This window comes from Chiroxiphia lanceolata, chromosome 6 (genome assembly GCF_009829145.1).
Source record: "Chiroxiphia lanceolata isolate bChiLan1 chromosome 6, bChiLan1.pri, whole genome shotgun sequence".
Classification (NCBI taxonomy): Eukaryota; Metazoa; Chordata; class Aves; order Passeriformes; family Pipridae; genus Chiroxiphia; species Chiroxiphia lanceolata.
Genome location: NC_045642.1, coordinates 49,771,997 through 49,793,977, shown reverse-complemented (window position 1 = coordinate 49,793,977; position 21,981 = coordinate 49,771,997). Strand labels below are relative to the sequence as shown.

Here is a 21,981-nt window from a genome sequence, read left to right as displayed (position 1 = left end):
AATGAGCAACTTTACTGAGATGAGTCTATACAAACTGATGGTAAAAATAAAAGCTGGTGAGGAAAGAATGAAATTAAAATACACAGGATCGACCACTAATTGATAACAAAGTATTTACCCCTATCAAACCTAACCCTCTAAGATGAGGTAAATTAGCAGTAATACTGTCCTTTGCCACTGCTTAACACTATCTTGTTTTAAAAATTTCATCTCTCGCATAAAATAAATGAAATTTAGTTGACTGTAAAGACACTAAACAAATTTAAGAAAATTTTGGTTCCAATATGGCCACTTATTAGTATAAGATATAGCCACCTTGTTACAAACGAAAACAACTTTTTTGCTTCTTCTTTAACATGGCTTAGTATTTGTTGAACTTAAACTGCATTTGGAGAAGGACTGAGGAAAATAACACAAATTTAGTTATTATTAATATTATTAATAATAACATTTAGTCATTATTTTAACACCTGACTGTACACAAACCTATCTTAAATGTAAAATAAAACTGCTGAAAGCAAAGTCACACAGATGAGTACAAACTGTTAGTGCTTCTTAAAGGCTACCACCAAAATAATTTTCTTAGCTGTCAAGAGTATTCTCTAACTATATGCATATCCTGGATAAAAGGTACTTTACTGAGAATAACATACTCCTACTGTTTCAAAAAAATAAACTGCCATATTATGCATCATAAATAATTTTCAAAGCCAAATTCATATGCTTCTCAGGTCTTGGCTAAAGCAGAGGTTAACTGAGAAAGTTAGAGGAACCTGTGGAAACGGAGACAGCATCTCAAAAAAGACACCAAAAAAATCTCATGGGATTGAGGAAGAACAAATGAGAAAAGAGGAACAAAGGTGACTGACAGAGACAAAAATATACAGCCTAAGAATGGTCATGGCAGAAAAGGGTAGTACAACATCCTAAATCAAAACCCAGAAATAGGGGGAAGAAGGGGAAGAAATTTTTTAAAAATTGCAAACATGTTTCTGTGGATTTTTGGTGGTATCAAAAATCCTCAAACTATTATGACAGGTAGAACCATCTTGCCCTTCGAAACTCAGTAGTTACGGAATAAAAACACCAGCCTACTCCCTGAAAATAAACAGAACCCTCTCTTTCTGTCATCTTTAATCTCCCATTAAACAGAATTTTGTGATACATAAAGACACATGAGACCCATGCATACAGTAAAAAGAAATGCAAGTTCAAATTATTCAGTAATTCAGTTTAGTAAAATGCATGTTAAATTCCTTATTTTATAAATATCAACAATATTGACAAATATTATCTTTCTTTTCTGTAATCACAAGTTCTTTTATATTCAAAGCCATTCAATATGGCAAATGTCAGAATGATTTAACATGCTAACCTACATTTTGATACAAAAGAGAATAAGTACAAAAACAAATGAGCAACTTTACTGAGATGAGTCATAACATCCTCTGAACTTCTGCAGGACAAGGACCTTGCAGAAGAGATGCCTAAAGCATATATATAAGATTATTTTGTATACAATAAAACCAAGTTTTTCTAGGAATCTAGAAATTACTAACCTGCATGACAGGTTAGTAAAAGTCAAAATTAAGCACATGACAGCAAAGCTTAGTTCTTGCTGTGAATTCCCTATAACTGAGTAAACTAAAACAGTCTGAATATACACTTTTCCAGTAGTCCATGGCTGAGAAGTAAATCACATTGCTTCGGGAATTTCTGTTTTTTTTGGTGGGTTTTTTTGGTGTTTTTTTCTTTAATAACTCAGAATCTAAGTCACACTGTAATTCTCCATCAAAAAAAACATCATTCCACAGCTACAGAAAGGCATCCTTCTCGCAAACACCTGTACTAACAGACTGAAGTACATACTTGCCATATCTTTCAAATTACATTTCAGTTTCATCCTCATCCTTGAACTTTCTCATACATTTACAATTTTAAGAAACAGAGGGACACTAAAGGTCTAATCTAGGCCTGCTGTCTAACACAGGGTAGGGAACCTTCTTGATAACTTCTTCAAGTCTGTGCAAGAAGTTACTGCTTTTTTTACTCCCTGACACAGTAACAGGTGTACAGATCTCTAATTTTTAAATATTTTTTCACTCAGAGACCAATCCTGTGTGGGTAGTTAACATGTTCATTATTACCATAACATGTTCTTTATCAAAATAAAAGTTCCAGACTTTTTCCATTTCTATATGTGAATACTGAAGGACTTTAATCTTAGAGTAAAAGTTGATACTGAACTGAAATTTGCTCACAAAACCAATTTAGCATCTTTTCTCAAAAAACTGCAGAGTAATTATTAGAAACTGCTAATACTTGCCATAATCCTCTTCCATTTTTAAATAAGCCAAATATCATCAATGGATAACTGAGATGATTTCAAGAAGCTATAGATGAAGTCATTATTTACAAAAAACTGTCAGTTTTATGGTTCAGCAATTTTACTATAAAAGAGAAAGCAAAATCTAAAAGTGGAAAACAGCCAACTGCCAACATCCAATTCCTAAGAACACATCTGTACACTCCAAATTCATTACTGAGTATGCATGAATTCAGCAATTTTAAAAGGAGATTTAGGTTACCATTAAATATTTTAGAGAAAGATTTTGCATTTAGACTCAGTTTGGCAAATTGTACTCACCCTATTCCTCGAGCTATATGTTCCAGTTGACGACAAATGCAAGTTCTAACTTCATATTCCACATCCTGGCACAGTGATTTCACCAATGGAAGAACCTCTCTTTTAATACTAAAAATGCGAACATCTTTTATTAATATACAGAACAAGAATGTGTAAAATCTACTCAGCAGTACTCAAATTTTACTCATACATTACTTGTAATGGTAATTTTTAAAAACCTAATTTATCACACATGGTAAATAATTTTTCTGAGAATTTGCAATTATAAAAGAATACTGTACATTGGACACAAATATATGCTATAAAGAAACAGGAAAAGGACTATTTACTGTCATTATAATTTTCTCATATTTCATCTACTACTTTTTTTAAACTACAAAAATAGTAGGTAGGCTTAGAGATGCCGTCCTCATTTAATAACCATCTTCAGTATAATTTTGAACAGCCACTGAAAGAATATAAGCAATTACATAAATGGAAGTGCAAATCCCAATTAAATGTCTGTAATACCTCATCTTTGGTATGCAGGTATCACCAAAGAGGTAATAGAGAAGAAAGGAGAAAAAGACTTTAAGATTAAAAGCTCAAGTACCGCAATGCCTTCATGCAACCAGATCAAGTATTCATGTGAAATCAATGGCAGATATAAAATAACAATTTTGATTTCTATTTAAGTAAAAACACATACTACAACTTGGTAGTATCAGCCATTGTGTTTCCTCTCATTGCCCAAGATGCTGTCATGAGTATTCTTAAAATACCTCTGTATAAATTCTTATGTTGTTGCGAAACTCAAGAGAAATAATAGTCACAGACAAGCAAATCTTCAAGCCAGCCTGCACAGCCTCCACTCATTCCAGTGAAAATTAATTCACTTCTTACAAAAAAATTTGGCCTCAAGTTTCAAAAACTACAAATTCTTGGAAGTCTGGCATTTTAGAATACTCTGAAGTAAGGTCTACTTAAAAAAAAAACAACAAAAACATTTGTAATTAGCTGTTGGAACTCTGGAACAGAGGGTAGAAAAACTAATGTTATATGATAAGGTCAGGACTTTCTCAATACTCTATAAAATAACCTGGGATTAACATGAAATACAAATAAAAAGCTTTTAATTTCAGTATAAATTTTACAAGGAAAAATTGTGCTATTCTGAAGAAGAATGTGAAGACATGCTTATATATTGTCTACTCCTGAGGACAGGTATGTCTCCTGGGCCTGTACCAAGTTCCCTCCTGCAAGGGGAACAAGAGTGTGTCACAAATCTTAGTCTGCCACACTGTAAACCTGGGGACTGACATCTCTTTTCAGCCCTCTGAACTGCGCTCAGAGCTCTCTACCAGATGAACTATATGTTCCAGAAAATTTTCAGCCATCTTCTTAACATGTAGCTGCAGTGCAGAAAAGGAGCTATTATCTGTTCACTGAAATGAGGGGTTTCCTACTTCTGAATAGCAAGGAATCATATAAAAGAAACAAAAGAAAGTATGATTATTACAGCTACTACTTAATACTCCTATATTCTCGCATAAGATTCCAAGCTATCTGCAAAGTCACTTATTTTCATGAGAATGTAACTTCAAACAAATAAATGTGACTGCTATTCTGCAGAATTCTACAAATTTGGAATAAAAAGATTTTGAAGACTTTGGTAACACTGTCAAAAACCGCTACTCTAGTATGCTCATTAACATTTGCATGTCCAATAAGTGTAGTGCAAACAGCAAATGAAAATGTAGATAGCTTCCTTTTGGCTGCTTCTAGTTCTTTTTTAACGAACAAAAAAAACATAATCTAAAGAAATGTAGTCCTAAATGTCTTGTCATATCATCCTACTGTTCTTCTTTTCTGCTATGCTTAATTCTTACATTTTGGGGCAGATCACAATCATTATTAGAGCGGAATTCCCCAACTAGATACAGTTTCTGTGCATTTAGTAGCCCTCAGTGGATTTATTCTGTAATTCAAAATCACATGTGGCCAACCGCCTGGATGGGAAACACATTTGGTGAAATGGCCCTACTACCAGAAGCCTGGATAAACTGTCCAAGGAATTTACCATATCAACTACCATACCATACCAATTGCTTTGGGCAGGTAAGTTATTCAGATTTACTTTCATCGTTACTTCCCTTTTCACCACCACAGACACTGAACCTGAGGGCTGCACAATATCTGGGAACAACAGCGGTTCCTGAATATATCTCCATATAAGTGGGATAAGAAAAAAAAAATCTACATGTTAAATTTGGTTAGATAATAAAAAAGTGAGGAATGGAATTCTTTTGTTTATGACAAGAAACTCCCAGGTAACGAAGTTGTGTTTTGTCCCTGTAAATTGCAGAGAAATCCACTCTTAGGCTTATTTTTTAGCAAGAAAAATTATATGAAAGAATGGCATGAAAAGCATATCCATTCAAACCTGTGGGAGAACATACAAACTGAAGTTATGAATTGATGAACATAAGCATAGCTGAATATGCTAGTTACATATTGAACATTTTTTATCAATAATTAATATCCATATAAAGGGATCTATAAAAAGAAAGCATTTAATTTTTGCAACAAGTCTACTTTTCTTGTAGTAATTTTTGTCCATCAACAAAGAAATACTGGTTTATACAATGGAATGAAAATATATTTTCTGTTTACTTACATATGGGCTTCAAATTTGTTAGCTACTTTTCCCATGATTTTACAGCTAACTAAACGGGACTGAAGTGTTTGAGCAAGCTGTGCTTTAGAAACAAGTGGATTCAGGATCTATATGAAAAAAAAAAGAAACATGAACAGAAGAATTTTAAGCATTAAATAAAGTATTCCTCTTCTTAAAAAAAAATATAGGAAAACATATCCCAGATGTCATTAACCTTTTCATGGAATTAATCAATACTAACAGCAATGATGCCCATGTACATTAATAGTCTACTGGAAACCTGTATTCAATATTCAGTGCTACTATAGAATATTAAACCCCTCTACTGGCACAAATAGCATTTTATGGTTCAAATCACAGCCACAGATCCTCTATAACAGCACATTCCTCTCTTACATTCCTGTTCCACAACCATTACCATTTTGCCAGGTATAGAACTGCCACAAATCTTACAGAAGTGAATAAAACTTGCAGGGAAATACAATCTTGCAATCTTAATCTTTTTTGTTAGCATAAGTGAGAGATTATTGTTACCTCATGTCTAACAGTTTCTTTTGGTAAAGCTTCTATTACAGCAAGAAGAGTTTCTAACCATGCATTGCTGACACCTGTTCCAAAGAAATGGTTATAAGTTATATAATCCATGTTATATTGTACATACAACAAAACAGATATCAGTTTTACAAAATTTGTTCTAACTTCTCACACACATCTCTTCAAGGAGCTATGTGTTTAAGAGCCACTAAATTAACACCCAAGACTTCAAACTAAGAAGTAGGATAAGTGAGAAGCAAATTCGGTCCCCATTTCTTGTACCTTTTCAGTTCCTGTATAAAATTAATAATGCTCCTGTTTGTTTTGTAAAGCTAATTCCCCTCATTTAGAAGCATATTCTTTCCTTACGCCCACTAAAACTTTCTAGTTTTACAAAAGGCCTCTTTTTTCCTTTGTATTCCAAAAATAGTGTCAAAGAAATTAAGAAAAACGGATCAACACAAAAGAAATGTCAAGCATCCTCCCTCCAATTTTCAGCCACAAAATTTTGGTACTTCAAGAGAAGCTCCAACCCAGTAACAACTTTTGGATTTAGTCCTTCAGTCAAAGTGGGGGGTTTTTTTGCTTCAATCAGAATTACATTTAAATATTATTATGGAAGTGGTCTTTTCATTCATGCAAGTCTAAATACAAAGTCACAGTTATTGCACTCACTGCTTTACCCAGTATTGTATGGTCACTAAGGAAACAAAACATGCAGAAGTCATCAGTCATCAGAGTAGCTGTACAGCTCTGACCTGCATCTCTGTGTTCCAGGTTCTGGAGAATGATGTGTAGGAAGGAGTGGGAGTATGTATGAATGGACACCGATTCCTCTTGCAGAACAGTCAAAAATGAAACAGCAGCTGTTAACTGCATTTCCACTCCTGCAACATGCAGAACCTCCTGTATAATTACAAATTATATCAATATAAAGCATGAGGCAGAAATGTATTGAAAGAACAACCAAATTCTTGCATTTACTTTTAGAATTAAAATGCAACAAGCTGGGTAAACTACAAAATTCTCCGTAAAATTATTTTTTCTGTAAACAGCAATTTCTTGCAGATTTTCTTATATTATAGCACGGATATTTTAAGGAAAAAAGTTAATTATAATATTTTTTGTGACTTCCAGTTTCATCAGTGTGCATTCGTGGATTTTTCTGCTTTACAGAATGAGGGGTGAATACAGATCAGCCAACAATTGCATTTCTGCTGTTTATGCACATGAATTAAAAAGAAGTAATTCATTAATTCAGTGAGAGATACTAAAATAGCAGAAGGCAACCTAAATTTCATCCCTTGACAAATAACATGGAATGCAAATTAAAAACTACATATATATAGTCCTAAGAATAAGGCAAGATGGACTGGAATATTTATCTAGCTAACTCAGCATTTAGTACTTAAAAGCTTTAACATACAAGAATATAATTAATTAGACTGTCTTTAAAATCATCAATTCAAAACTTAAACAAAGATAATAAGGGGATGAAATATTACTAATTTTTTTTAATTCAACAAAAAGACAATTTGTATTTTAAATTTTAGATTTATGCACAGAACTTCCATGATGCAATCTATGACACATTTTAAGTAGTAGTAATTGTAAATAGCTATCAACTACGTGAACATTCCATTTGTTTACTTCTCTAAATGTATCTATTTCATGAGAAAATAAAAAGTTCATTATTCTACCACTAAAGTATTACACTCATTTTACAAGTCACTCCAAACTCTGTAAGAGTTTAAAGTCCATACTTCTTATATAACATATTATATATGTGGTTTTGTTTCTTTTTTAAAGTGCTTGAGATGAACAGTGCTTTCTCAGATCACTTGCCAAAAATCAAAAATAATCTGGTCTTTTAATTTAAAATAAAAATAAGCCCAGATCAGATTAAGAAAATATTCATTATGCACCTAAGTGTATGGTTGCTTATGGATTGGAGAGGTACATTGTTTGCTGGGTTAAAAACTGGCTGGATGGCTGGGTCCCAAGAGTGGTGGTGAATGGAGTTAGATCCAGCTTGCAGAAAGTCACAAGTGGTGTTCCTCAGTCAGTTTACAGATCACACCAAATTAGGTGGGAGTGTTGATCTGCTGGAGGGTGGGAAGGCTCTGCAGAGGGATCTGGACAGGATGGACTGATGGCCAAGGCCAATTATATGAGTTTCAACAAGGTGGTGCTGGGTCCTGCATTTGGGTCACAACAACCCCACACAGCAGTAAAGGTTGAGGCAGAGTGTCTGGGAAGTGGCTTCCTTCACTGAAAGGGTGGTCAGACATTGGAACAGGCCGCCAGGGAAGTGGTGGAGTCACCATTCCTGGAAGTATTCAGAAGGCATGTAGATATGGAACTTGGGGACATGGTTCAACAGTGAACATGGTGGTACCGGGTTCACAGTTGGACACAGCTGGACTCGATGATCGTAGGACTTTTCCAACTTTAATGATTCTATGATTCTAGGTACTACATAACAGAGGAAACTTTCCGAGAAAAGGGTTTGTAAAGAACATCTGAGAAATTTTTAGTAGATTCAGTAAAAAACAAGAAGTTTTCATTCCACAAGCGTCAACCAGTTTGTATGTGCAAATGTGCAATTATTAGTCTATCTGATTTCAAGGAGAACCATTACTTATCTCTCAAGATCTGTCTCAGTTTACGGCCATTTTTATTTCTAAAAGGATTCCCTGTGTCCTTACTCCCCCAAATGAAAAAAAGAAACAGCACTGAGCTGCTTACCAAAGTGTGATAAAATATTTGCATTCAATAGCCATGGAGACTGCCCTCTTATTTCCACAGCCTATCTCTGTCCTTGTTCCTCCATTGGTATTACATCCACAGGCAAGAAAGAATAAGGACACCTACCAATTTTGTATTTTGAATATTTTTAGGATCAGAATATCTGTCCATACTGTTCTGGGATTCTGGCTTACACTTGTTCAAATAAACATCCCCAAGATAATCAAAAGCACTATCTACACACAGTAGATGCTAACAGAGATCAGAAAATAATGGAGCAGTGCCAGGTTAAAAGTCGGACTTGATGAACTTAAAGGCTGTTTCCAACCCAAATGATTCTATGACTCTTTGAATTCGGTTTTACGTACGTATTTGCTTTGTACGCAATACAAACGGGGTTACTTACCAACAAACAAAGTTTCCAAATAGACTCCTCCACAGATCCACACAACTCTGGATAGTCATGTGTGAGAACACATTCTCTGGATGTGCCTCCTCATGGACCTCGGGAGACATTGAAATGTAAATTTCTAGATTGCTTACATACCTGTCTGCATTGATGTTCGCACTCAGAACTGCATTTGAAAATGTATGGGTCTCCTCTTTCCATTTTCACTTAAGCTGGATAACTTAAATTTAACTAATATAAATGTATTTATTTAGAAGGTAATGTATTTTTCTACACATGAATACTTCACAGATTTTCACTGCAGGAAAAAAGCTTTTCCTATCTTATTCAGTGTATTTAATGGAATTTAAGAGTATTAGCATGTTCTTGACTATTCTAATGTCCACAAGTTAAACTCAGGCATCAAAACTTGCAAAACTTAGAAAGCCTGGTTTATTCCTTTAATTGAAAAAAAAGAAAATTCACCTCTAGTTTAAATGCACATTTTGTCCTGCAACAACAGAATTCTCTTGAAAGAATGCTGCAAGCAGGAACACAGTCAAACCATTTTAGTAATTGTGCTGATATGACAGAAATTTTCCTTTAAGACTAAAAGACACAGAAATAATGGAAATTACAGAAACTCAAGGATACAATGAGAACGGACCTTAAGACCAATGTTAGGTATAAAGAAGGATGAAAATCACCCCACCTCTTCCTAAACTATAAAATCTATTATGGAAAAAGAAAAGCTTTCAAGAGGAGACTGACAGATTAGGAAAATAAGTAACTGTGAAAATAAGTTTGAAATTAATCAGACAACACTAAATAAAGCTTGATGTATACACTACAACAAGAACAGCCTAGTTTGCTGCATTTCGAAAAATCTCTTTTAGTCAGATTAGTCAGATACACCTGCAATCTCCCTCCACCACTTTTGGTTGCAGAGCCCAAGGATGGAAAACAGGGAAAATACTATTAACATCATTTGAAAAGAGCCATCTGGTGTAGGAAGAGAAATGTTGATAAGAATGTCTAAGCTTTCCCTAAATCTGCATTTCAATGACTTCCAAAGTTCATGAGGAGGTGCATGCAGAAATCCAGAGTGGGGTCCTCTATACAAAAGAACCCATACAAGGATGCCACTTCATTTTAAGTGCAGAACTTAAGAAAAATATTTCATAATCTCATTCCTACATTAACATCTAAATTATATACAGTGTATTTGTTTTATTAGCATACCCAAAATACTGACACCTAATTCAATCATCACTTATGTCATATTTATTGACATACTGATTTTGCTCATCTCAGATCTAAAACAATTATGTTAAATATATAAAGTGTCTTTGATATAATTGTAATTAGATTTTACATATACACATTTCTATATTTACAGAAGTAACCATATTTATCAATTTCTCATGAATGAAATACAAATTTGTAATGTATCCAGCTGGAACATTCCTTGCATTTATTTTTCCTTTCTCTACATTACTCCCAGCTCTAATAAAAACAGTATTTATTTTTGCTTTGAGTTTCTGCAAGTATCCTGAATAAGTACATTGGTTTCCTTATGCAGCTATACTTTCAAATAAATAGCCCTCTGAAACTACTACACAATTCATTTTTCATGTGCCAATACGAATTCACAAATGATTTTTCCCTGTCTTAAGAAGTGGAACCAAGTGCAGTAATTTAAATCAGCTTATTTCCCTGCAATGCCAGATTACATTTGCAAGACTCTAATCGCAGTTGAGTTCAATTATGCCTTTACAGACTATTAAAGTTTCCATTTAATAGTCAGGAAAATTCCTCCAATAAAAATAAGGATAAGAAAAAAAATACATCAAGTTAATGGTGCCAAATACTGTTTTGCAGTTAAAAGTGCAATGCACATGGCTGCAGAACTGTACTTCTATTGCAGATTAAATAAATATTAGATAACAGAACACCATTGAAAAACTGGCTTTATAAAAGCCACAGAAAGAAACTTAACTCATATCAGAAAGTTTCAATTTATAAAGTCTAAACCTGAAAGGAGAGCTCAGATTTAGACTGACCTCATTACATTTTACTCTTTTACCCCTGCCTGGAGCCCATTAACTTAGTTTTCATTTAATTCATCATCTAGGAAGGCATCCAGTTTGGGTTTAAATGACACTGTAAGATGAAAACCACACTACTTTTCTCAGTAATTTGCTCAAAGATTGATTGCATTTATTATTAAAGTTGTCTGCTTCATTTCTAATATTCCTAATGCTTCTTTCTCACGTACTATTTTCAGTTGAATGTTCTTTAATGTTATACAGGAAGATACTTCACAAAGTCATTAAGTCCTACCTGATCTAAGATCACACTGAGATCCAACTCCCACTATACAAATATTTTCCAGGCCCTCGGCCCTGTTCATGTTAATGATAACACTTTTAAATTTTTCCTCCATCCCTATTCAAAAAAAAAATTAAACTAGAATCAAAAACCACATTCCCATATTAGACTTTTTATTGAAGACAGGCCAAAACCAGCACTTCTCTATGCCCTGAAAAATAAGGGTAAAAAATCCCTAGTGTTTCTTATTTCTCCTTCATTTCAAGATGAATTCTGGTCTCAAAGTAGAAACACTGGGGCAAAAATGGATTCAATATGTTAAACATAAAAAAACCAAATCAACTTTTCTTGAAGTCAGTTAGGTTGCTTTAGGAAAGATTGCGTTACCTATGCCAGAATAATGTGGGAGTAACTGCACATACTTCATGTAAGTTGAAGGGTTTCCAATTACTTTGCAACTTCAAGTCATTCTTCTTAAAGCATTTTTAAACACATATACATTTAAACAATTAATCTGCCTCTTATAGCACAGAATATAACTAAAACCACTTCAATGTTTTGTAAACAATCTGCTAGTCTATACTAATCCTCAGTTCTGAGGAGAGCTATTTCTTGACCATTTGCTGAATTTAAATAATCAGACAAAAAATTGACTAGTTCCCCTTAAGAAATAAGAGTCTCCCTGGGATCACAGAAGTTTCAGGAGATAATATGAAGTTTAGAGATGATGTCTGGTATTCACAGAATGGTTGAGGCTGGAAGGGCGCTCTGGAGGTCATTCTGTCTGATCCCCCTGCTTGAGGAGGGCCACCTAGAGCTAGGACATGCCCAGGCTGCTTTTGAATACCTCCAAGGAGGGAGACAGTAACATCTCTGGGCAACTTGTGCCAGTGCTCGGTCACCCTCATAGTGAAAAAGTGTTTCCTGATGTTCAGAAGGAACCTCCTATGTTTCTGTTTGTGCCCACTGCCTCTGGTCCTGTCACTGGGTACCACTGCAAGGAGTCTGGCTTTTTCATTTATTTGCATATGTTGATAAGATCCTCTTCAAGCCTTTCTTCTGCAGGGGCCTTCTGAACAGTCTCAGCCCTCTCTTGCTATGAGGAGCCCAGAACTGGGTAAGTGCTATAGATGGAGTAGAGTAGGACGTGGAGTAGAGGGGAGGGATCAGGGGAGGGATCACCTTTGAACTCTTCACAGTGTCCTGACTAACATAGCCCAGGATGCTCTGCGGGGAGCCCTGCTCTGCAGGGGAGCACTGCTGGCTCATGTTCAACTTGGTGACCACGCTGTGCTCTTCCGCAAAGCAGCTTTCCAGCTCGGTGATCCCCAGCACATACTGGTGCACAGAACTTCATGGAGTACATCTACCACATAGAACCTAAGTCCTCCCTGCAGCAGGGCTTGCATTTAAATACCCTACAGAAGAATATTTGCTAAGTAATCATGGCAAGGACTACAAAAATATTTGTTCCTCATCAATTCATAACAAGTTTTTCACAAATACTGAATTGTCCCTGGAGCAGCCTCTTCCTTAACATTAGGAGACAAAGGGAGGATTCAGTTTAAGACCAATTCCACAGACAGTAAGAAATATACCAAGTAATTTTTCATAATATGACTCTTTTTAATTATTTTATTAATACAATGTTATGGTACCTGCCTTAAAAAAAAAAAAAAAAAGCTGAGAGATACACATCCATACAGCTTTTCAACAAAAGCAGTGATTTTTTGAAAACTTCAGCAAAGAAAATAATGAAACATAATGACAATTTAGTGAAACAAACAAATATAATTTTTGCATGGGCCCACTGTTATTTAGTAAACATCTCCTCAGTATATAGAAAACTGTATAACAGAAGCATATGAGACAGCCATCTCACTTTTCTTACTAATATATGCTTTCTTATACCTGGCAATGAGAATTTGATACAGATACAGCAAGAAAACTCACATCAGCTACTACAGAAAATTTCTTCTCAACTCTAAAGTTCTTGAGATAGAAAGGACAACGCAGCAAGGAGACTTTCTTAAAATAACTCTACATTTCATTTCAATGTATTTTAGATTACCAAACTATTATTTAGCTTCAGTCAGTAACTAGTTAAATTCTTCCCATCTCAAGTGATCTAAATATTCTTGTTAAGCATTAATTGCTTCCAAGAAGAAAATAACACTCCTATTGGCAAACTGTGTTAAAAAGGGAGAGATTTAAAATTATATGGGAAAAAAAACCACTGAATTCGAAAAGTGTCCTGGTAAAATCATGACTGAATCACCCTACTGAAAGTGTCAAATGTATCTCTGAAAATACACAGGGAACAAGGAAATTGAATCTGTCCACAAAATTACTAACATAACCCAATGCTTTGAAAATATTGAAATAACTGCTAGTAAACGCAATGCTCCTTTAGCTGACAATTTGTATAAATTAGAACTGCGTTTATATCAAAGTGATCAATTGCACAAGACCAGATTAAGAGACTGTTCTAAATCAAAACTTTGATTTAATCACATAAAAACTGCCAATGGTACTGGTAGAAGACCAATCCAATGAAAAAAAAAAACAAAAACAACTCAGATATTTGCTGTGTACCAAAATAAACTTTGAGATATTTTGATAGCCAAAACAAATGTATTTTTCCACCCAGCTGGTAGCCTTTAAAATCACTGAAAACCACTCTAACAGGCAGGCTAACATTATCAAAGTCATAATTCCTACTGCAGCCTCATATAGAGTTATTAAGCTTTGCATTTGTATTTGTGATGCAGTTTGTTCTTATTTGGCTGAAGCTGCTCCTTAAACCACACCTTAAATGAACTTCTACATTTCTTCTAGCCAAGGGCTCATATCTGAGGCAGAGCAGAAATACAAGAGAGATATGCATGTTCCTTAAAATCACAGAATCATAGAATGGTTTGGGTCGGAAGGGTCATCTAGTCCACCCCCGCAGCAATGACCAGGGACACCTTCCACCAGACCGGGTTGCTCAGAGTCCCATCCAGTCTGACCTTGAGCACTTCCAGGGATGGGGCATCCACAACTTCTCTGGGCAACCTGTTCCAGTGTTTCACCATTCTCATGGCAAAAAATTTCTTCCTTATATCTAGTCTGAATCTATCCTTTAGTTATACCCATTACCCTCAATAGGCTAAACAGTTTCTTCTCATCTTTCCTATAAGCCTGTTTTAAGTATTGAAAGGTCACAATAAGGTCTACCCAGAGCCTTCTCTTCTCCAGACTGAACAACCCAAGTATCCTTTATACAAACATATCTGTATATAAAATTACTGTATAACATTACATGGTCAGCATGCATTTACCACAACTAACTAAAAATGTGGGGAGGGCAGCATGTGACATTTCACAGACAGCTAAAAGCAAACTATACTCTTCTGGACAGCAGCATGAAAATCTTAATGTTTAGATGGAAGGAGATCAAGAAGGTCAAAATGAACCATTATGACCAGATGGTCCTCAAAAAGAATTCTCAAAAAGCTGTCAAAATACTGTTAAACCTTTAGAACACATAAATAGTATTAATTCTGGGGTTTTTCCCAGTTGTAACATTTTTTAAAAAAATATAATACCTGTTAATACTTCACAAATTCAATGAATTAATGTGGAAGACCTACTGGACATACCACTCCTGAAGAGTGAGTTGCAATAAAAGTGGGATTTTTTTCTGGCTTTGTTAAAATACTTATACTTGCAGAAAAAGACGCATTCCAACCTCATTTCACAAAACTTACTCTGATTTTTGGTAAAACCCGACGAAGTGTTTCAGCAGGATTCTGTCGCATCAGGACTGGAAGATTTGCCACCACACTGGTTCCCTGGATGTCCTGACCAGAACTTACAAAAACAAACACACACAATATATTACTCTGTATCATGATTACAAACTCACAGCTTTCATTTAAAAAAAAAAACCAAAACCAAAAAAACAACAAGAACAAACCTACCCTACCCTGGTTTTTCATGTAAGTAAAGAGAGGATTTTTTTTTTTCAAAATACATTGCAGAAGACAGCATTAAAAAACAGCAACCATAAAAGCTGTTATATATAGTTCCTTACATGGAATGTTTTAATTTTAGTATAGCTTTGAAGAAAAACATAAAACTTTCAAAAGATCTTTTCAAACTCAATGATCAAGGCAGTGGTTTCATGGAAGTTTTTGTATTATAACAATAAAAGGGATAAACCATAGGTAGGGGACAAATAGAAGATATACATGAAAGCTACACATGATGTACAACATTTTAACAGAAATCTATAATTTTTTTCCCTTTTTGTAGGGAAAACAGTCAGATATAATCAGATGCATACTGACAATTGTGATTAAAGCATGTAAAAACTTGGTTAGATTACAGATCTTCCACCTTTCTCCCCATCCTGTCTCTCTCAATGGTATCTCACAACTGAAAAAGGAAAAGAAAAAAAAGCAGGATAGGAAGGAAATGGTAGGCAACAACGGAGAAAAAGCATGAGATGAAAATAAAGATTACTCAAGTGGATAAACTTCTAGAACAGAATCAGAAACAGAAAGGGTCTGGATGCCAAAATTAAAAATAAAACTAAACATCAACACATCCATTTCCTTTTTTTTTTCCCTTAGTGAAAGATATGACCTCTGGAAGGGACTAGATACATAAATAGTCACAAGACAGGAGATTTACACAACCATCTTCCAGTTTTGTTCTGTCTCTGAAGTATATTAGAGAACTCACAGTTAAGGTGTAAAGCCTTTCTGCAGCTTTTAGAGCTGAAAAGATCTTTACACATTCCATTAATGCTCTACATCATCCTCAACATTCATTTCTTTCAGAAGCTCAAATGAAATTACAGGTACAGTCAAGCAGGCCAATTTAGACCTATTTTGTTGAATATATATAAATATTCTTTTAAAAATAAGGATATATTTGTATAATAAGCCAGAAACAAAAGTAAAATCTTTGGTTAAAATCTACAGAGACTAAAATACTCCAACCAAAATACTGTAATATCTTTCTAGAAAGATTTTTTTTCTTTGCACTCTATAATTTCAAACTGCAATTAGGTATCATCAATATTAACTTAATTGTATCTAGCAAACTTCAATTTCAATGTAAACATTTTTGAAAGAAAGTATTCTTTACTATCCTTGCAAAGATAATTTTCCACATTAGAAGGCAGTACATTCTAGAAGATTAAGTAGAGGCCTGATGGCAGGAATTCAGGAATTCAAATCCTCTTTGCAAGGTGGAGAGTCACACCTCCCCCCAGTTCACTTATGTTTTAGGTTTCCGTTCTGCACACAGGTGTAATTACCTAACTCACCAATTACAAACTATCACTCTGTATATGGGCACTAATATAGGAAAACCTCTGCCCCAACAAAACCTTTACCCTCCAGAAAGAGCAAATCTTGCTATGGCAGATATGTCTCTTTTTTTTTTCTTTCTATTTTTGTACAGAATAACACAAAGTGTCTGTAATCTCACAGTATGTGACTAAAGCATATATGATGGAATTAACTTCATCTTAGATTGGGCATGTCTGCCTCTAAGATAAACTTCCTTTATAATCAATCAATGGAGAGAAGTAAGACTCAATAAAAAGCAATTTATCTCAGCCTAAATAGATGAGATGGACAGTGCCCCTGCAGTGCCTGTTGCCCTTTATCACTTGACACAAAAAGTAGCTCTCGTGTGTATAGCAGTGCTGTAAGTAAATGTTGGCTCCTACCCACAGACACATTACAAGCCTTAGTCCTACAGGTGCTCAGGTTTATGCTCAGATTCACCATTGCAAGTAGTTCCACTGATTTCTCACATAGTAATGTATTAGAATCATACAATATCTCACATTGGAAAAGACCCATAGGGATCAATTCCAGCCCCTGCACCTCACAGGACTACCTAAAAGTAAATAATATGACCAAACGTACCGTCAAGACTCTTCAACTCTGACAGGCTTAGTGCTGTGACCACTCCTTCACCCTGAGGAGCCTGTTCCAGTGACTGACCACCCTCTCAGCGAAGAACCTTTTCCTATGTCTAAACTGAACTCGAAGGAACATCTTTACAAATGCTCGTGTGATTACATCAGCTAACATAACAAATTTGGGACAAAATAAAACATTCCTACTTCCCAGAGCAATCAAGAATCACATAATATTCTGAGATGAAAGGGATCCACAAGGATCAGGTCCAACTCTTAAGCGAATGGCTCATACGTGGACCAAACCTGGAACCTTGATATTATTAACATCATGTTCTAACCAACTGAACTAATCTAGAGTCAAATCCACTAAAAACTTAGTAATGGTAATAACTGTTCTATAAAAATGCTACACATCATTAATGCGAGGAACCAGTATTTTTGCCTTTCCTTTCTTTTGGATCATATACACCTCAAGTATTAGATAGATAAGAATGCAAATAAGGATAAGAAGACTTATCCTAAATCTAAGATGGGTAACAAGTGAGCAGAAAGTTGTGAGCACTGTACTGAGGTTTATCACACATTGCTGTCATCGAGGCTGCGACATTCTGACCCACTGAGCAAAATCTGGAAATCATTCCAAGAGCAGACACTTCACCTTTATTGTGCCTATACATTTACAACAATAAAGAGCAAACAAAAATTATAGCTGGGTATGGAGCTCAACACAGATGGAAAAAAAATTACACTGAAATTCACAATATCAGAATGTAGTAACAAAAATATTAATTAAAAAACCTGGCTGAAAACAAGACAAATTTCAGATACATCATTTCAAGGGGAAGAGAAAAAGGCTTGACAAAGCATAAAAACAATCACCATTTCCTGTATTTTTGAATATGGGTTATCTTTTCTCTCGGTATTTATCTTACTTTAGGAATACACAAAATTGCTAATCCAACACTGTAGTTTTTTAATACAGTGCCTATTCCAAGAGAAAATATATCAGTATTTTTTCCGTGGTTTAATCCTCTGTTAAGACTACCTACTTAGGTAAAATTAAGCTGATGTGATTTTCTTAAAAAGCATTAGGAACCAATTTTCTGGTTAGTAACTACATACACCCCACTATATGTTTAACTGTTGTTGGTAAACGCTGACAAGTTTTGATAGGGCAAAGCTACACCAAAGCCCTTTTTAATGCCATTCAAAACCAGCAAGAATGGATGAGAGTTTAGATTTTTCAGACTGATTTTAATATTAGTATCCCCGTAATCTTTATTGGTAAACATGTATGAGCACGCTCAATAAAAAACTTCTCCCAGTAAGGTCTAAACTCAGTGAAAGGGCAGTATTCTGTCAACTCCTGAAAATGAACTTAAGTTAATGATTAATAACTGATATACTTACAACTTGAAATATTTTTGCATTATTCAAAATCATTTTATTAACTAATTCAAAGCCATGAATTTTGAAGTCTTTCATGTTCATGGAAAATTTCTCTTGAGTATCACATGCTAATTCCAATGAAGCTTTAAAGCTGAACTGAGAAATCCGGAGCACCCAGAGTGGGAAAAGGGTCACAGAGGGGATGAGGCCCACAACTTCTTATGATAAAACTTGAAAGGAATACATACCTTTGTGTAATCATGCAAAAAGTTCAAGGTAACTTGAAGGAGCTATTTAACTGAAAATTTTATTCATTTTGTATCAAGATGGAAGAAATCCTAACTGCTAAAAAATGCAACCAAAATGCTGCCTTTATTCATCAAAATGTAAAGAAAAGGGAAGTATTTCCCTTTAAACCAGAAATTCTTAGTACCTGGCTTGCTGCCAATTAAGAATATGAAGCAGGAGGCATTTCAACACCTACACAGTCTGTAACTTTCCAACTGCAGAAGATTTTTTTTCTATTTCTACCAGAAGAGCTGCACCATAGATTTGCTTTAAACACTGAAGACTTTAGAATGATAGTGAATTATTGCTAAATGCTCAGATGTAGACATTTTGTATTAATAAACAAGTTAAAATAAATGCTAAATCTTCAGTCACAGTAAGCTCAATATAATGAAGCACTAACTATAGAAGAACACAGCAGAGCCCTATACTTAGAAGCAATTTAGCTCAACCTCTTTTGTGCTAGCAAAATCCACATACCTAATATCATTTAAATATAAAACCCGAAGACTCATCTTCTGAGTTCATCCTACAGGAGAGCTCAGTGACTTTCCAGTGCTGGGAATCCTCAAGCAGGGAGGAAAGTTCTCGTGCCTGAACACTTCCATTCTCATACTTACTGCCTCTGCAACACCAGCTGCTCGCTGCTGGGCAGCAGTACCAGAGCTGGTCTAACTGCAAGACCCACTGAAGAGCACTCCTTGAACACTTCTCAAGCACAAGCACAGCACTAACCCTCTCCCACTAGCCCCTGCATTTGGTTTTACCTATTTCTTCTACCTTCATAAAATGAAGTCGACATGATATTTGGGACTGCCTTGAGACTGAAGCAAATCCTCCTAGAAACCATTGACAAACATACGAAGGACAAAAAAACCCCTGGGAGTAGTCAGCCTGCATTTGAGAAGGGGAAATCATGCCTGACCAGCTAACTTTACAGTCTTCTACAACATGATGACTGGCTGAGATCATGGAATTTAACTTATTTTAGCAAGGGTTTTGACATTGTCTCCCATTATATCCCCATAAACAAACTGATAAAGTACAACCTAGAGAAATGGAAAGTGATGTGGACCAAAAACTGAATGAACTATTGAGCCTAATGGCTTGTGGTGAGTTGCAAGGAAGCCAGCCACAGGTGGTTTACGTCATGGGTCTACTGGGGGTAATAGTTTAATGTTTTCATTAATGACCTGGATGATGGGACAGAGTGCAGTTAATATGCAGATGACACAAAACCAGAAGGAGCAGTTGACAGACCAGATGACTGTGCTGATTCAACAAGCTGGAGAAACAAAACAGGGATATCACACAGTTCAACAGCAGAAAATGCAAGTTCTGTAGCCATGGAGGAATACCCCTGTGCACCAGTAGAGGCTGGGGGCCAGCCAACTGGAAAGTAGCTTGGCAGGAAAGGACTTGGAGGTCCCAGTGCACACAAAGCTGACCAGGAGCCAACAATGTGTTCTTGCAGCAAAGGTAGCTGACAGCATCCTGAGCTACACGTAAAAGAGCATCACCAGCAGCTCAAGGGAGGCGATTCTCCTTCTCTATTCAACACAAGAATCTCGTAGACAGGCGGCACTGAGTCCACTGAAGGGCCACTAAAATTAAAGGATTACAGTATCTAATATCTGAGCAGAAACTCAGACAACAGGGATTTTTAATTTTGAGAAGAAAAAGCTCAGGGGCCTTATTTAATATGCATAAAATCTGATGTGAGACAGTAAAGAAGGCAGAGGTGGATTCTTCCCATTGGTGCCCAGTGACAGTAAAAGAAGCAGTGGAAAAAATTCAATATACAGGAAGTTCCACTTAAACCTTAAAAAAAAAAAAGTTCTTCTATGTCTGTGTTCAAATATTGGAATAAGTTGCCCACACAGGTGGTACAGTCTCCATCCACAGGATTCAAAATCCTGAGTTCAGGACAAGACTGAATGTATTGCTCTAATTGACACTACTTTGAGTAGGGAGGTAAACTACATGATCTCCAGAGATCCCTTCCCACAGCAACTATACTATGATAACATTCAAGATAGGTGTTTCCAATTTCGCAAACTTTCATCAAGCTCAAGGAAGACATTAAGATTTCTTAGACTAATTTTTAAAGCATTTTTCAAAACAGATCCTACAAAATAACAACAAAGAAAATTTTAAAAGTCCCTGGGTACTCAATTAGAAACATTTGTATTTGGAAATGGATGGAGGGACTACAGCTCCTTCTACAGCATGAAGAAAGATTAGTCACTGAATGTTCCCCAAGACAATATTACCACAAAGGAGTTTGAAAAAAAGAAGCTAGATTTCCATCTCTCACTCCTTTATTCACACAAGCCTGAAAAATTCAATGACAGGTGCAGAATACAGTATTGTGAAGAAGACTGAGGTACAATGTTTACCCAAGCTCTAACTAAAGCCCAGTTTGTGAACAGACTTTTCTTTAACACTGTTAAAGCAAAAATGACTTGTTAAATAGCCATTGGTGAATCAACAACTCAAGTCCATGCTTTGTGTAACTTAGTTTTACAAACCTAGAAGTTCTGATGGATGGCTGCAGGAGATTACAGTGTTAGTACTCCATAAATGTCATTATTTTCAGTGCAAGATTCTAAAATGTTCTCTGTTTGTCTAAATCTACATTTGTTGAAAACAGAAATAAAAATTTACCAACTTCAATGAGTGAGGGCTTAGAATTGTAAGATTAAAAAAAATGAATAAAGTATTCAGTAACTAACTGGGTATCAGGAAAACAAAATTCACGAAGAACACTGAAACTTGAAAAAGGGTGTCTGGAGGCTGTGGGAATCCTTGGAGACATTCATAACTCACATGGACAATGTCTTGAGCAACCTGATCTAACACCAAATTACATCAGACTTGGAAGTTGGTCCTGCTTTAAGCAGGGCTTTGGACCAAATGCCCTTCCACGGGGTCCTCTGACACCTAAACTATCCTGTGACTGGGATTCATAAATCCTAGACTTAATTTCCTATTTGTATAAAAGCTCAGTATCTAACAGGATTTACCCTATTCAGAATGATTCCACTTCAATTTTTCTTCCAGGATTTCTGTTC

At 35.5% G+C, this 21,981-nt stretch overlaps 1 protein-coding gene across 8 annotated transcripts in view; it reads right to left on the bottom strand.

Moving 5' to 3' along the window:
* The window catches only part of PPP4R4 (protein phosphatase 4 regulatory subunit 4), a 68,072-nt gene that overhangs the window by 24,976 nt on the left and 21,115 nt on the right, over positions 1 to 21,981 (bottom strand). For 6 of the 8 annotated variants that reach the window (XM_032691012.1, XM_032691010.1, XM_032691014.1 and 3 more), the window contains exons 3-7: positions 15,057 to 15,159; positions 6,596 to 6,743; positions 5,838 to 5,911; positions 5,304 to 5,410; positions 2,648 to 2,755 (exon numbers count right to left, since the gene is read on the bottom strand). In XM_032691012.1, coding sequence (XP_032546903.1) covers positions 2,648 to 2,755; positions 5,304 to 5,410; positions 5,838 to 5,911; positions 6,596 to 6,743; positions 15,057 to 15,159 — 540 coding nt within the window. Of the gene's footprint in view, positions 1 to 2,647; positions 2,756 to 5,303; positions 5,411 to 5,837; positions 5,912 to 6,595; positions 6,744 to 8,991; positions 9,090 to 15,056; positions 15,160 to 21,981 lie in introns of those variants that run through there. The other 2 variants (XM_032691016.1, XM_032691018.1) reach the window with 2 other exon arrangements.